The 13,201-nt window shown below is 43.9% G+C and overlaps 1 protein-coding gene across 1 annotated transcript in view; it reads left to right on the top strand.

The window, feature by feature from the left end:
* The window catches only part of gdpd1 (glycerophosphodiester phosphodiesterase domain containing 1), a 76,929-nt gene that overhangs the window by 39,096 nt on the left and 24,632 nt on the right, over window positions 1–13,201 (top strand). The window contains exons 3-4 of the mRNA XM_063031887.1: window positions 5,639–5,774; window positions 10,681–10,726. Coding sequence (XP_062887957.1) covers window positions 5,639–5,774; window positions 10,681–10,726 — 182 coding nt within the window. The remainder of the gene's footprint in view (window positions 1–5,638; window positions 5,775–10,680; window positions 10,727–13,201) is intronic.

Genomic DNA, 13,201 nt, shown 5'->3' with positions numbered 1-13,201 from the left:
TCATTTTGGATCTCCCCCTCCCCCTCCCACTTTCAAATCTCTTACTAGCTCTTCTTTCAGTTAGTCCTGACAAAGGGTCTCGGCCCGAAACATCGACTGTACCTCTTCCTGGAGATGCTGCCTGGCCTGCTGCGTTCACCAGTAACTTTTATGTGTGTTGCTTGAAATTCCAGCATCTGCAGATTTCCTCGTGTTTTTGTCCAACCTCTCATTTAAATTAAGTCAAAAAGAATTAATGATTCAGTTCTTATGTTTGTTCTGTGGAAGCAGGCTGGTGTTAACCTCAACAGGAAACAGAACTGCATCTGCTGATAGCAGATTATGACTAGTTAAAACACATGAATAATTACCGACAAGAAGCAGTTCCTGAAAGACTGTAATGTGATCCTTGGGTTTGAATAACCAGAAGGCTAAACTGCTTCGTGGTCTTCTCTAGTTTGATTACAACAATGGCATATTATATTCAGCAGTCTCTTCAATAAAGTTGAATGTCAATTCAAAGATAAAGAGATTAGCTTTATTTGCCACATGTACATCAAAGCGTACAGTGAAATATACCTTTTGTATCAATGACTAATGCAATGTTTCTGGCGTGAAACGTAGCATGTCCACACCTCACTAATCCTAACCCATACATACACCTTTGGAATGTTGGTGGGAGGGGGGGGAATGGGAGCAGCCAGAGGAAGCCTACGCAGTCAAGAGGAGAAAGTACAAACTCCTAACAGACAGCAGCGGGAATGGAACCCTGATCAATGAACACAGTGCTTTAATAATGTTATGCTAACCACTACAGTACCATGTTGATCAAAGGAGTGCCACTGACCAAAATTGACATTGTACAATGCACTATAATCTCTAAAAAAATTATAGGCTTGCCAATATACCAACTAGCAGAATATATGGGATGTGACTATATTGGATAAACATCATGTTATGGATTTTAGTTTAAATTAGCTCTATTTCAGAGGGGTTGAGGCTTGAACATACTGGGCACCTTCTAGGCCCATTTTTCCCGAGTTAAAGATCACTCTTAGTTACTACCCCACCAGCGTTTGAAATAATGGCGCAAACACGAGGAATTCTGCAGATGCTGGAAATTCAAGCAACACACATCAAAGTTGCTGGTGAACGCAGCAGGCCAGGCAGCATCTCTAGGAAGAGGTACAGTCGATGTTTCAGGCCAAGACCCTTTGTGAGGACTAACTGAAGGAAGAGTTAGAGATTTGAAAGTGGGAGGGGGAGGGGGAGATCCAATATGTTAGGAGAAGACAGGAGGGGGAGGGATGGAGCCAAGAGCTGGACAGGTGATTGGCAAAGGGGATACGAGAGGATCATGGGACAGGAGGCCCAGGGAGAAGGAAAAGTGGGAGTGGGGGGAAGCCCAGAGGATGGGCAAGTGGCATAGTCAAAGGGATAAAGGGAGAAAAAGGAGAGTGAGAGAAAGAATGTGTGTATATAAATAACGGATGGGGTATGAGGGGGAGATGGGGCATTAGCGGAAGTTAGAGAAGTCAATGTTCATGCCATCAGGTTGAAATAATGGCCTTGTTTTTGGACTTTGGTGTTGGACACAGGGAGAGTGCAGTTCACACAGTGGATCTGAGCCTCTATGGTGGCTAGAAGGAAATGCTGACATTGACAGAGTCAGATTTATTGTTGTATGCATAGTACATATATGTACAGGTGCAATGTCAAACATACTTCACAACATTAGAACACAGAACAGTACAGACTGTTGAGCCCCATGGTGTTATGCTCATCTTTTAACCTACTCCAAAATCAGTCTAACCCTTCTCTCCCTCATATAACTCTTCATTATCTATCATCTATGTACATATCTAAGAGTCTTTTAAATGTCCCTACCATATCTGCCTCTACCACCACCATGGCGACCCAACATTCACACAAAAAAAAGTAAGCATTCATTATGCAAGAGAGAACAATCAGAGCAACGACACAAACATGAGAAAATCTGCAGATACTGGAAATTCAAGCAACACACAGAAAATGCTGGCAGAACACAGCAGGCTAGGCAGCATCTATAGGAAGAGGTATAGTCAACGTTTCGGGCCGAGACCCGGGTCTGGGCCCGAAACATCAACTGTATCTCTTCCTGTAGATGCTGCTTGGCCTGTTGTGTTCTGCCAGCATTTTGTGAGAACAACAACACAATTGTGTAAAGTGGTCAATATGTTTGAGGATTGTTACTGAGTATGTTGTCAATGCTTTAGTAGTAGGCTTCAATCTGGGTTTCTCATCAACTTCCGGGCTTCAATCGGAACATTTGATCGACCTTCGAGCTTTGATCTTGGCATCAGTTGACCCTCAGGCTTCAATCGGACGGAATGTGAAGAATGGGTGTGGGGGGTGGGGATCTCATTGAAACTTACTGAATAACAAAAGGCCTAATAGAGTGGATATGGAGAGGGTACTTCCAATAATGGGGAAGTCTAGGAACAAAGTCTAGGCACAGCCTCAGAATACAAGGATGTCCCTTTAGGACAGAGAAAAGGAGGAATTTATTTTAGGAGAAGCTGGTGAATCTGGAATTCATTGCCACAGACAGCTGTGGAGGTCAAGTCTTTGGGTATATTTAGTTAAGAGGGAAAATAAATCAGCCATGATTGAATGGCAGAGCAGACTTGATGGGCCGAAGGTCTAATTTGCTCCTATTTTTACAGTCTTATTGAAAAAGCATTTAGATAGGCATGTGAACAAGGAGGGATATAGACCAGAGTGTCCCACACTGAGCCACAGCTAATGTGAAGGTTGGAACTGTTCCAAGACTCGTGAGGTCTAATCAAACTTCAGTCCAAGTTCAGTGTAATTGCTTTGTTTTCAAATATAATTCCTAGTATTTTGTTTGCATTATCATAAATTTATTTATCATTTACTGCCCGCATTCCTGATGGGGGAATCTATTTATTTTATTTTGAATAAGCTACTTCCGTCCCAGAAAATCAGCAACTTTAAGCATGATTTGTTGATGCTTACTGCTGTTCCTAAACCAGCTGCCCATGAAGCACTGGGAGAGAGGAAAGACTCCCATTGTCTTACTCTGTGTGGTTGTCTTGAGCCCGTGCTCAGCTTCCTTCCTCTACGCCATCCCTTTTGAAATGTATTTAAAAGATTTGCTCGGGCCTTTGTGTGGTTTAAGAATCTTTAACAGAGTTATCAAAATATTGTCGTGATCTTGAGAAGGAGAGAGAGAGATTAGGAGAAATTTGTTTGGGCTGTGAAATCCTACTCCATTAGAGGCTGCAGGGGGCTGTTTAAATGTCCTGTTTTTCCTGTTCAAGTTCCCTGTAATTTCAATCCCTTTCTCCCAACAGTGCACACCCTTGATTTGTCCTGATTATATCTCTCAGTGTAGACACTAAGATGAAAGCAGAAATGAAAAACTCCCCTCCATCTAACAACATTTATTTATTTTATTGTATTATTTTAGAGATACATCACAAGTAGGGTTGCCAAGTAGGGTAGGGTATTAGCTGGGACATCCCGTATATTGGGCTGAATTGGTTTGTCCCATACGGGACCGCCCTTGTCCCGTATTTCCCCCGCTAAGGTAGAGCGTTCCTGTGAAACCGTTCTTAAACTGAAATGGCGTAAAGCGAAGAAGCAATTGTGGTGGTGGCATCCGTTAGTCTCGCGAGACCATGGATCTGTGCCTGGAAAGTCTTGCTTCAGTCTGTGTTAGAGCAGCGTCTGTTGTGGCTGTAGAGTCCCACACAGGAGTGACAGTCTCGGTTGCAGCAACTGCACTTGAAGGCGCTGTCCTCCAGTGTTGTCTTGGTGCTGTTTTTCCGACGAGTGCGCTCTTCTTCACCAACAAGCCTCAGCTTTTCTTCTCCTCTTTTTAGACCTCTGCGTAGTTCCAGCCTCCAGTGAGAGCGATCACTTGCGATGTCCTCACACCTCTCAATGTTCATTTTCAGTGACTTCATGTCTCTCTTGCAAACGTCTTTGAAACGAAGATGGGGCCACCCTTGTGCTCTCTTGCCGGAGGCCAGTTCCCCGTACAGCAGGTCTTTCGGGATCCTCCCATCTGACATGCGGTGTACGTGGCCCAGTCAGCGGAGACAGCATTGTTGGAGCAGGGTGAAGAGGCTGGGTGTCTGGGCGCTGGCCAGGACCTCATTGTTGGTGACTCGGTCAGTCCACATGATGTCCAGGATGTGTCTCAGTCTGCGAAGGTGGAAGGCGTTGAGACGCCGCTCTTGTCTGTAGTAGAGGCTCCGGGTCTCGCTGTCGTACAGCAGTGTGCTGAGGATGCAGGCCCTGTAGACTGCAACTTTGGTGTGCGTCGTCAGCTTTCTGTTCTCCCAGACTCTCTGTCAGCCTGGCGAATGTTGAGGCTGCTCGTCTGATCCGTCTATTGATTTCAGGGTCTAGGGAGAGGCTGTCTGTGATGGTGGAGCTAAGGTATGTAAACTCATGAACTACCTCCAGCTCGTAGTTGTTGATGGCAATGGCAGGGGGGTGCTCAACGCCTTGGCCCAACGCGTTGGTTTTCTTCAGGCTGATGGTCAAGCTGAAGTCCTGGCAGGCTCTTGAGAAGCTGTCCATGAGGCGTTGCAGTTGCTCTTCAGAGTGTGTTGCCAGTGCCGCATCATCTGCAAACAACATGTCCTTGATGAGTACTTCACGAACCTCAGTTTTTGCCCTCAGCCGGGACAGACTGAACAGCCTCCCGTCAGATCTGGTGTGGAGGTAGACACCATCAGTTGATGTTCCAAAGGCGTGCTTCAGCATGACTGCGAAGAAGATGCCAAACAGGGTGGGGGCAAGCACACAGCCCTGCTTCACATGGCGGCGGGTGTTGAAGGCCTCCGAAGAAGAGTCGTCGAACTGAACGACACCCTTCATGTCTGTGTGGAATGACTGAACTATCCTGAGGAGCCTCAGGGGACAACCAATCCTGGCGAGGATTTTGAACAGGCCGTCTCCGCTCACAAGGTCGAAGGCCTTCGTAACATTAATTTATATGGGAAAAATTCTTGTGCATTCCCAGACCCAAAAAATAACCTACCAAATCATACCAAATAGCACATAAACCTAAATTAACACTAACATATAGTAAAAGCAGGAATAATATGATAAATACACAGCCTATATAAAGTAGAAATAATGTATGTACAGTGTAGTTTCACTTAACAGATTTGGGAAGATTTGTAGAAAAAAAGTTGTACACGCATGCGCACACAGGTGCCCGCGCAAGGCATCATGGTTGTGGTAGTCTTTCTCAGGGTAAACACAAGTGTCCTGCATTTGACTGCTACTTTTGTCCCCTATTTGAGAATGAGGAAGTTGGCAACCCTAATCACAAGTAACTGGCCCTTTCATCCCAACGAGCCCATGCTGCCCAGTTACACCTATGTGACCAATTAGCCTACTAACCCCCTGCATCTTTGCAATGTGTGAAGAAACTCTGGCACCCAGAGGAAACCCGTGCAGTCACAGGGAGAACATATAAACTCCTATACAGAGTGGCAGAATTGAACCCTGGTCACTGGCGCTGTAGTAGCGTTACGCTAGCTACGTTGCCGTGCCAGCCACAACCAACTTTGAAATAAAAGCCTGCATTTATAACTCTTGGTCATAAAAGTCATCTTCTGTTGTTTAACCATTTCAGTGCTGTACAGCTGAGGACAGACATGCTGGAGATGGACTGTCACATGACCAAAGATGGCCAAGTAGTGGTGTCACATGACAACAACCTGAAGCGAATCACAGGATTGAATGTGAATATTGACAGCCTCACTTTTTCAGTAAGTGGTAATTTAAAATTCCATTGTCATTTTATACAGATTCTTATCACTATCTTTCAATGGTAAAATAAATTGTTCTGTGAGCACACATTGTGCAAAATCCTCTTTAAAAAAACAATAGAGTCAAAGTAAATTTAACGTGGTATATGTCACTATTTGGCACTCTGAGGTTAATTTTCTTGCAGGCACTTGTAAGAAAATAGAGAAATACAATAGAAATTATGAAAAACTACATAAACAAAAACTGAGAAACAGCCAATGTGCAAAAGAAGACAAAGTGTGTAAATTATAAAACTACTGAGAACATGAGTTGCAGAGTCCTTAAAAATGAGTCTTTAGGTTGTGGAATTAGTTCATTGTTGGGTGAGTGAAGTTATGCATTCTGGTTCAAAAGCCTGATGGGTGTACGGTAATAGCTGATCTTGAACCTGGTGATGTGGGATCTAAGATTCCTGTACAGCTCCTGCATGATGGTAGTAGTGAGAAGAGAGCATGTCCTGGATGGTGGGAATCCTTGATGATGGATGCTGCTTTCCTGTGGCAGCACACCTTGTAAACGTGCTCAGTGGTAGGGAGGCTCTGTCCACTTTCTGTAGATGTTTTCAATCTTTATTCTTTACTTGTTTTTTTTATTGTAGACAAGTAAGTCAGAAAGCCTAAGATGACTGAAAAATCAATGTGATAAAGGATTTGAGGAGAACTTGGTTCTTTGACCTGTCACATCGTGAATATCTCACGTAAACAGAAGGACTTCCAGGTGCAGCCTGTCCTCTTGTTGCCAGTGTTGTGCTGCTGCCTCTGCAGTATTGCAGCAGTTTGTTGGGGCTGCCCGCCCCCCACCCCGTACTGCAGCCCTCTCTCAGTGCTGCCATCTCCCTCCCTGCAATGATACAGTGCTTCACACCTCCAGGGCATCCCTTTCCATTTCTTCTCTCTAACATCAGCGTGGATCATGTCGTAAACTGTGACCTGATGTCCCCAAAACATCTGGCCCAAAGGCAAGTACTATACCCAAGGAAATAAAAGCAGAGTGATGTCCCAGACACCTTAATCCAGTCACTGTTCAGTATGATCTGCCCCAAGCCTAGTCAGTGGTGTCCACATTAATCAAACTCTTTAAACCCTGTCCCTAAATGAACTCTTTGCACCAGAGAGTTTTGTAGAGGTATAATGCATAAGGATTAGTTTAGCTTTATACTAACCCGTATGCCTTTGGAATGTGGGAGGAAACTGGAGCACCCGGTAGATGCCCACACAGTCACGAAGATCGTGAGATAACCTCTTTACAGACAGCTGCAGAATTGAAATGGTTATCGCTGCTGCTGTAGAGTATTGCGTTAACTACTAAGCTACCATGCAGCCCTTACTGACATGTAATCGGGTTCTAAATGAAGAAAATAAACTGAGAAAGCTATCACAATTAAATTCAGCCTCTTCAACATAGACTGCCTCTTCACTAGCTGTCAAACAATTTGGGGTATTGTGTGATAGAAATATAAATGCCTTTTTTTTACTTGCTGACCAGTACAGTCTGGCAATTTCCCAGAAATAACATGTTGAAAACCAGACTGGAAATTGCTTATTTGTGCTTTTTAATGCAGTGTTTCTAGGGAGCTATCTCCCTGCATTGGTCTGTCAATTCCCCGAAACCATCCTATTTAGAGAACCAGAGTTCACGAGTAAAGACCTTGATCTGAAACTGAGTCATGGAAGTGAACAAATGTAGGTCAGATGTCAACTGAGGAGCCCTCAGCTGGGTGAGTGCTGGGAAGGAGTGGTTATGGTCAGGTGATGAATCTCTGTTAAAGGATTGTCTGGTGCTCAAGTGGGAAATCAGTAAGTTCTCAGGAATAAGGTGAGAAGAAATACACCAGTGTGCTGTCTTTATCTTGTGAAGGGACTTAAACACCACCTAACACATTGGTGAATCTGTGATGACAGTCGATTTGAGTTGCACTATATCTGTGCTATTCTTGTAATGTAAGCTCATAACACAGGGTTGGGGCTGAGTCTAGTGAGTCAGTCTTGTAGGATTGTGCTATGTTATTAGAGATAGGTTTAAGCAAGGAATCAATTGTACATCTAAATACAGAAACAGGATCTGGAATGATAAAACAGCTTTTACAACCTGATAATTGCTCAAAGTACAAGTTGTGATGGGTAAGAAGGCTAGTATGGATTGGTGTTTTATCACAGTCTTCCGCCAGTGGCTACTCATCAAGAATAGTAACACACACAAAATACTGGAGGAACTCAGCAGGAAAGGTAAAAAAAGAGTTAACATTTTGGGCAGAGACCCTTCATCTTGGCCTGAAACATAGAACTCTTTCAAATCAAATCAAGCTTAATTATCATTCAAACCCTAGATGGATAAAGTCAAATGAGACAATGTTCCTCAGGGGCCAAGGTACATAAAAAATAGTGAGAAAGAGAAAAAAAACACACACATTGTAACACAAGAAAACATCTATGATGCTGCCTGACCTACTGAGTTCCTCAAGCATTTTGTGTATGTTATTCTGAATTTCCAGCATTTGCAGAATCTCTTATGTCTATTATCAACAATGGTACCCACATTTACCTAGTTTCTCTGTGTTCCGGGAACCACTCGAACTGCCAAAGTTCTTTATAATTACAGTACACAACTTTTCATTGGAACATTCAGAAGGTGAAATCAGGTAAATTTATTTAAAGCGTGGTCTGATAACGTACGCATTCCCACAAGACTGACTCATCGGTACAGCCACTCCTTCCCTGCTTTTATTCCTTCGTTTCTGAGATCTTGGTGTTGCTGGAAATACTTGTGTTTGTGGCCCATTTCTAATTGTCCTTGAGGATCAGGTGGTGTCACCTCCTCGTGAAGTGTTAGAATTAACTCCAAAATTAGGCCACCCAGGATCGTACGTCATCATGGGAGCATCTGCACATTGGACTGTTTGGTTGGTGCACAGTCATTCAGCACAGACACAGGCCCTTCAGCCCATCACATCATTGTTGACCATCAAATACTCATTTATGTTAATCCCTCACTAATCCTGGGTGGCGGGGTAGAAATATGTCTCCACCAAAGGAGATGTAAGCCACTTCTTCCCTCCACCGGCCTGCAGGTCACTCTTGGGCAAGGTGTAGCACCTGTTTAGGTCCCCTGATCAGGGTCAGGTGAAGCCATGGGAGCAGGTGGTGGATGGTCGTATGAGCAGCCGGTACATATCACAAGTCCTGGTTATGTGATCACTGACTCCAGACAGACATTCTCTGAAGAATATTGATAATGGCTGAGGTCGCCCATCTGGTAAAGACTCTACCCAGAAGAAGGCAATGGCAAACTACTTCTTTAGAAAAGTTTGCCAAGAACAATCATGGTCACAGAAAGACCATAACCGCCCACATCATACAACACGTCATATAATGATGATGATGGCACTAATCCAAACACAGCATTTGCACCTAAGAAGCTTTTAAATGGACAAACAAATATGCAGGTAATTGAGGAATATGAATCATGTGCAGACAGAACGGTTTAATTTGGCATCATATCAGCACATGGCAAGCTGAATCATTCAATTTTCTCCCCCTGCCCCCTCAAATTTCTCCACCCATCTATGTATTAAGGATAATTTGATCTACCATCCTGCATATCTTTGGTTTATGGAAAGAAACCGGAGCACCTGTGGGGAGAAACTCTCACAGTCACAGGAAATACAGACAGCGCCAGAAGTCAGAATCTAACCTGTGCCTCTGGAGCCACAAGGAAGCAACTCTGCCAGGTACATCACCACCGAGGACAGAGCCACAAAATGATTCCAGACCGGGGGTTTCCAAACTGGGGTCCACAGACACCTTGGTTAATGGTAGGGGTCCAGGGCATAAAACAAAGTGGGGAACCCCTGCTCCAGTCCCTTGCCTGTCGTTTGAGCTTCTTTGCCAGAAATTATTTCCACAAGATGAGTTGAGATAACAACAACCCATTGGTTCATTTGATCCAATCTCTTCCATTAAGAGCTTTAATCCTATTGATTTCTTACCATTAGCACCAACCATATTCAATCAATGTGCTGACTATGTTGTATTCTAAAGACTAAAGAGTAGCTTTATTTGTCATATGTACATCAGAGCACACAGTGGAATGAGTTGTTTGTGTCAATAAACAGTACAGTCCGAGGAATGTGCTGGCCCACAAGTGTCACAATGCCTCAGGTGCCAATGTAGCATGCCCACAACTCACTAACCCTGACCCTAACTGTACACCTTTGGAATGTCTAAAGAACCCCATGCAGTCACAGGGAGAATGTACAACCTCCTTACAGACAGTGGTGGGAATCGAACTCCAATCAGTGATTGCTGGCGCTGGAAAGCAATTGCACTAACAGTTCCACCAGGGTGCAGTAAATTTCATGGGCTAGTGGTGGAGTCAGCCAGAATTCCAGAGACTTGTGGAATGGTAGGTTTGTGATGGATTAGTGAACCTCTTGTCTGAACCAATCTACCTAACTTGTCGAGATTTTAATTGAAGCCAGCTAAGGCTGTGGACTGACTCAAGGAAGATCATGTAAAGCACTTAAAACAAAAATGTGTCATCAGCATCAGAGGTTTATAAGGTACAGAGCAAAAGTGTGTTTGGAGGAACGATAGTCTTACCAAAGGGTTCTGGGATATTATCTCCACTCTTGCAGCCGTTCTTCCACTGGATGAAGTACAGCTTCAACGAGCAAGTCACCCTGCACATGAAGATTGGAGACATGTCTCTCTTATGTGGCTGGGACACACATTCAAGGGCTTTAATTCTCTTTGATTTACTTCAACCAAAGTTGTCTTGCTGGTTGGTCAGGTGAATATTCATTTGGTTAGGTAGAGAAATCTAATGTTGTCCCCTCTTAATTTTACCCTCCTATCCTGCCCCTCTCAGGATCTCCCACAGTACAACTGTAGACTGAACGTGTCCTTCAAGAAAGGTAAGATCTACTCAGCAGGTTGGGCAGCATCCATGGATGGGAGAAACAGTCGACGTTTCAGGCAGAGACTCTTCATCAGGACTGGACAGGAAAATGGGAAATAAAGTGGGGGAGGGGAAAGGTAGGTGGGTGGGGGAGGGTGGATGAAGTGAGAAGCTGAGATGTGATAGGTGGAAGAGGTAAAGGTCTGAAGATGAAGGAATCTGACAGGAGAGGAGAATAGACCACAGGAGAAAGGGAAGGAGGAGAGGAACCAGAGGGAGGTGATGGGCAAGTTGAGGAGAAGAGAAGAGGTGAGAGAGGAGCCAGAATGGGAATATACATTATTCCTCTCTGTAGATGTTGCTTGACCTGCTGAATTCCTCTGCCATTTTGCATGTTGCTCTAGATTTCCAGCATCTGCAAAATCTCTTGTGTTTAAGGTAAAGTCTGGTTTACACAGCTGATGTGTAGATATCTTGAACTATTGGAGGGGCATTAAGTGTCCCACAGTGACTTCATGCCAAAGAAGGACAGAAAATTCCAGAAGAAATAGCAAGTTAGGCAGCATCTGTGGGAAGAAATATCAGGATGAAGATCCTTTGTTAGGAAGAGAATCTTTCCCAATTCTGACGAACAAACTTTGACATCAAATGTTGTCTGCTTTGTCTGCTGCCTGACCTGCTGAATGAATCTGGCATTTTCTATTTTTATTTCAGATTTCCAGTGCTTTGAACTTTCATTTCACATGGTCTCTTTAGGGATGATTCTGAAAGAAATTGTTTTTTTTAAAGCTGCCTCAACCACAACATTTGCTTTAACTATGACAACAGCCCTCCATTGAGAGAATATGAGGAAGATCTTCCATTAGAATTCAAAACCTCAAGAGGAGCAGTGCCTTGCACAACAGCAACAAATAGTAACAGACACAAAATGCTGGAAGAACTCAGCAGGTCAGGCAGCATCTATGGAAGTGAATAAACAGTTGATGTTTTGGGCTGAGAATAAATAGTTCCATTTTAGGGCATCTTTAATGTAGTTAAGTTTCTCATAATGAGGGATTAGGATTGTAGGGTGAGAGGGGAAAGATTTAAAGGGGATCTGAGGAGTCTTGTAAAGGAAACAAAAAAGATAAAAATTAGCTGCATTTGTCACATGTACATTGAAACATACAGTGAAATATGTTATTTAAGTCAACAACCAACACATCCCAAAAATTAGCCAGGGGCAGCCCGCAAGTGTCACCATACTTCTACCGGCAGCATAGCACGCCCACAACTTACCTTCCCAGCCATCTGTCTTTTTGGAAAATGGGAGGAATCCAGAGAATCTGGAGGAAAGCCATATGGTCACAGGGAAAACATACAAACGCCTTACAGACAGTGGCAGGAATTTAACCACAACTTTCCGATTGCTAGTGGTGTAGAGCATTACACTAAACCCTATGCTACTGTGCTCTTGTGTACAGTTCTGGTTGCCCAGCTAGAAAAGAGTAAGCTAGAAAGGGTTTGAAGGTTCATGAGGATGTTGCTGAGACTGGAGGGCTTGAGTTATAAGCAGAGGTAGGATGAGCTAAGACATTTTGGAGCAAAGGAGATTGAGGGGTGACCTTATGAAGGAATATATAATCATGGGCATGCAGATAAGGTGGATGGTCATTGTGATTTTTCCCAGGATAGGGGAGTCCAAAAATCGAGGACATAGATTTAAGGTGAGAGGAAAACAATTTAAAACAGGGGTTCCCAACCTTTTTTTTATGTCATGGACCAATGCCATTAACCAAGGGGCCCAGGGACTGCAGCTTGTAAACCCCCGATATAAAAGGACTCAAGGGGCAACTTTCTTCACACAGAGGGTGGTGGGTATATAGAACCATCTGCCAGAGGAAGTGGTAGGGATGGGAACTACAACATTAAAATATATTTAGACAGTTTACCTTGTTCAGAGAGATTGGCCAAAAATGGGAACAGATCTTGCTCATGTAGAAAAATTGGTCAGCGTTGGACAGGTTGGGTTGAAGGGCTTGTTTCCATGCTGTGTAACTCAATGACTCCATGGGACACCACATTAGTGTAGCAGTTAACACAATGCTATTACAACTCGGGCTGTTGAAGTAAAATTCTGGTGTCCTCTGAAAGGAATCTGTATGTCCTCTGCGTGTTTGCCTGTGTTTCCTCGGCGTGTTTGCTTGTGTTTTCTCTGCATGTTTGCCTGTGTTTCCTCTGGATGTTTGCCTGTGTTTCCTCTGGGTGTTTGCCTGTGTTTCCTCTGTGTGTTGGCCTGTGTTTCCTCTGCGTGTTCTGGTTTCCTCCCACAGTTCAAGGACATACCAGTTAGTAAATTAATTGGTCATTGTAAATTGTTTTGCAATTAGGGTTAAATAGGTGAGTTGTGGGCCAGTGCAGCTTGTTGGGCTGGAAGCACCTGTTCTGTGCTGTATCTCGAAATAAAATAACTGTTGTTGGCAGAGGTGAATCAGTCTGACCCCAGGCTGCT

This window comes from Mobula hypostoma, chromosome 23 (assembly GCF_963921235.1).
Source record: "Mobula hypostoma chromosome 23, sMobHyp1.1, whole genome shotgun sequence".
In the NCBI taxonomy this organism is placed as follows: Eukaryota; Metazoa; Chordata; class Chondrichthyes; order Myliobatiformes; family Myliobatidae; genus Mobula; species Mobula hypostoma.
The sequence above is the reverse complement of the archived record's forward strand: the minus strand, read 5'-3'. Positions and strand labels throughout refer to the sequence as shown.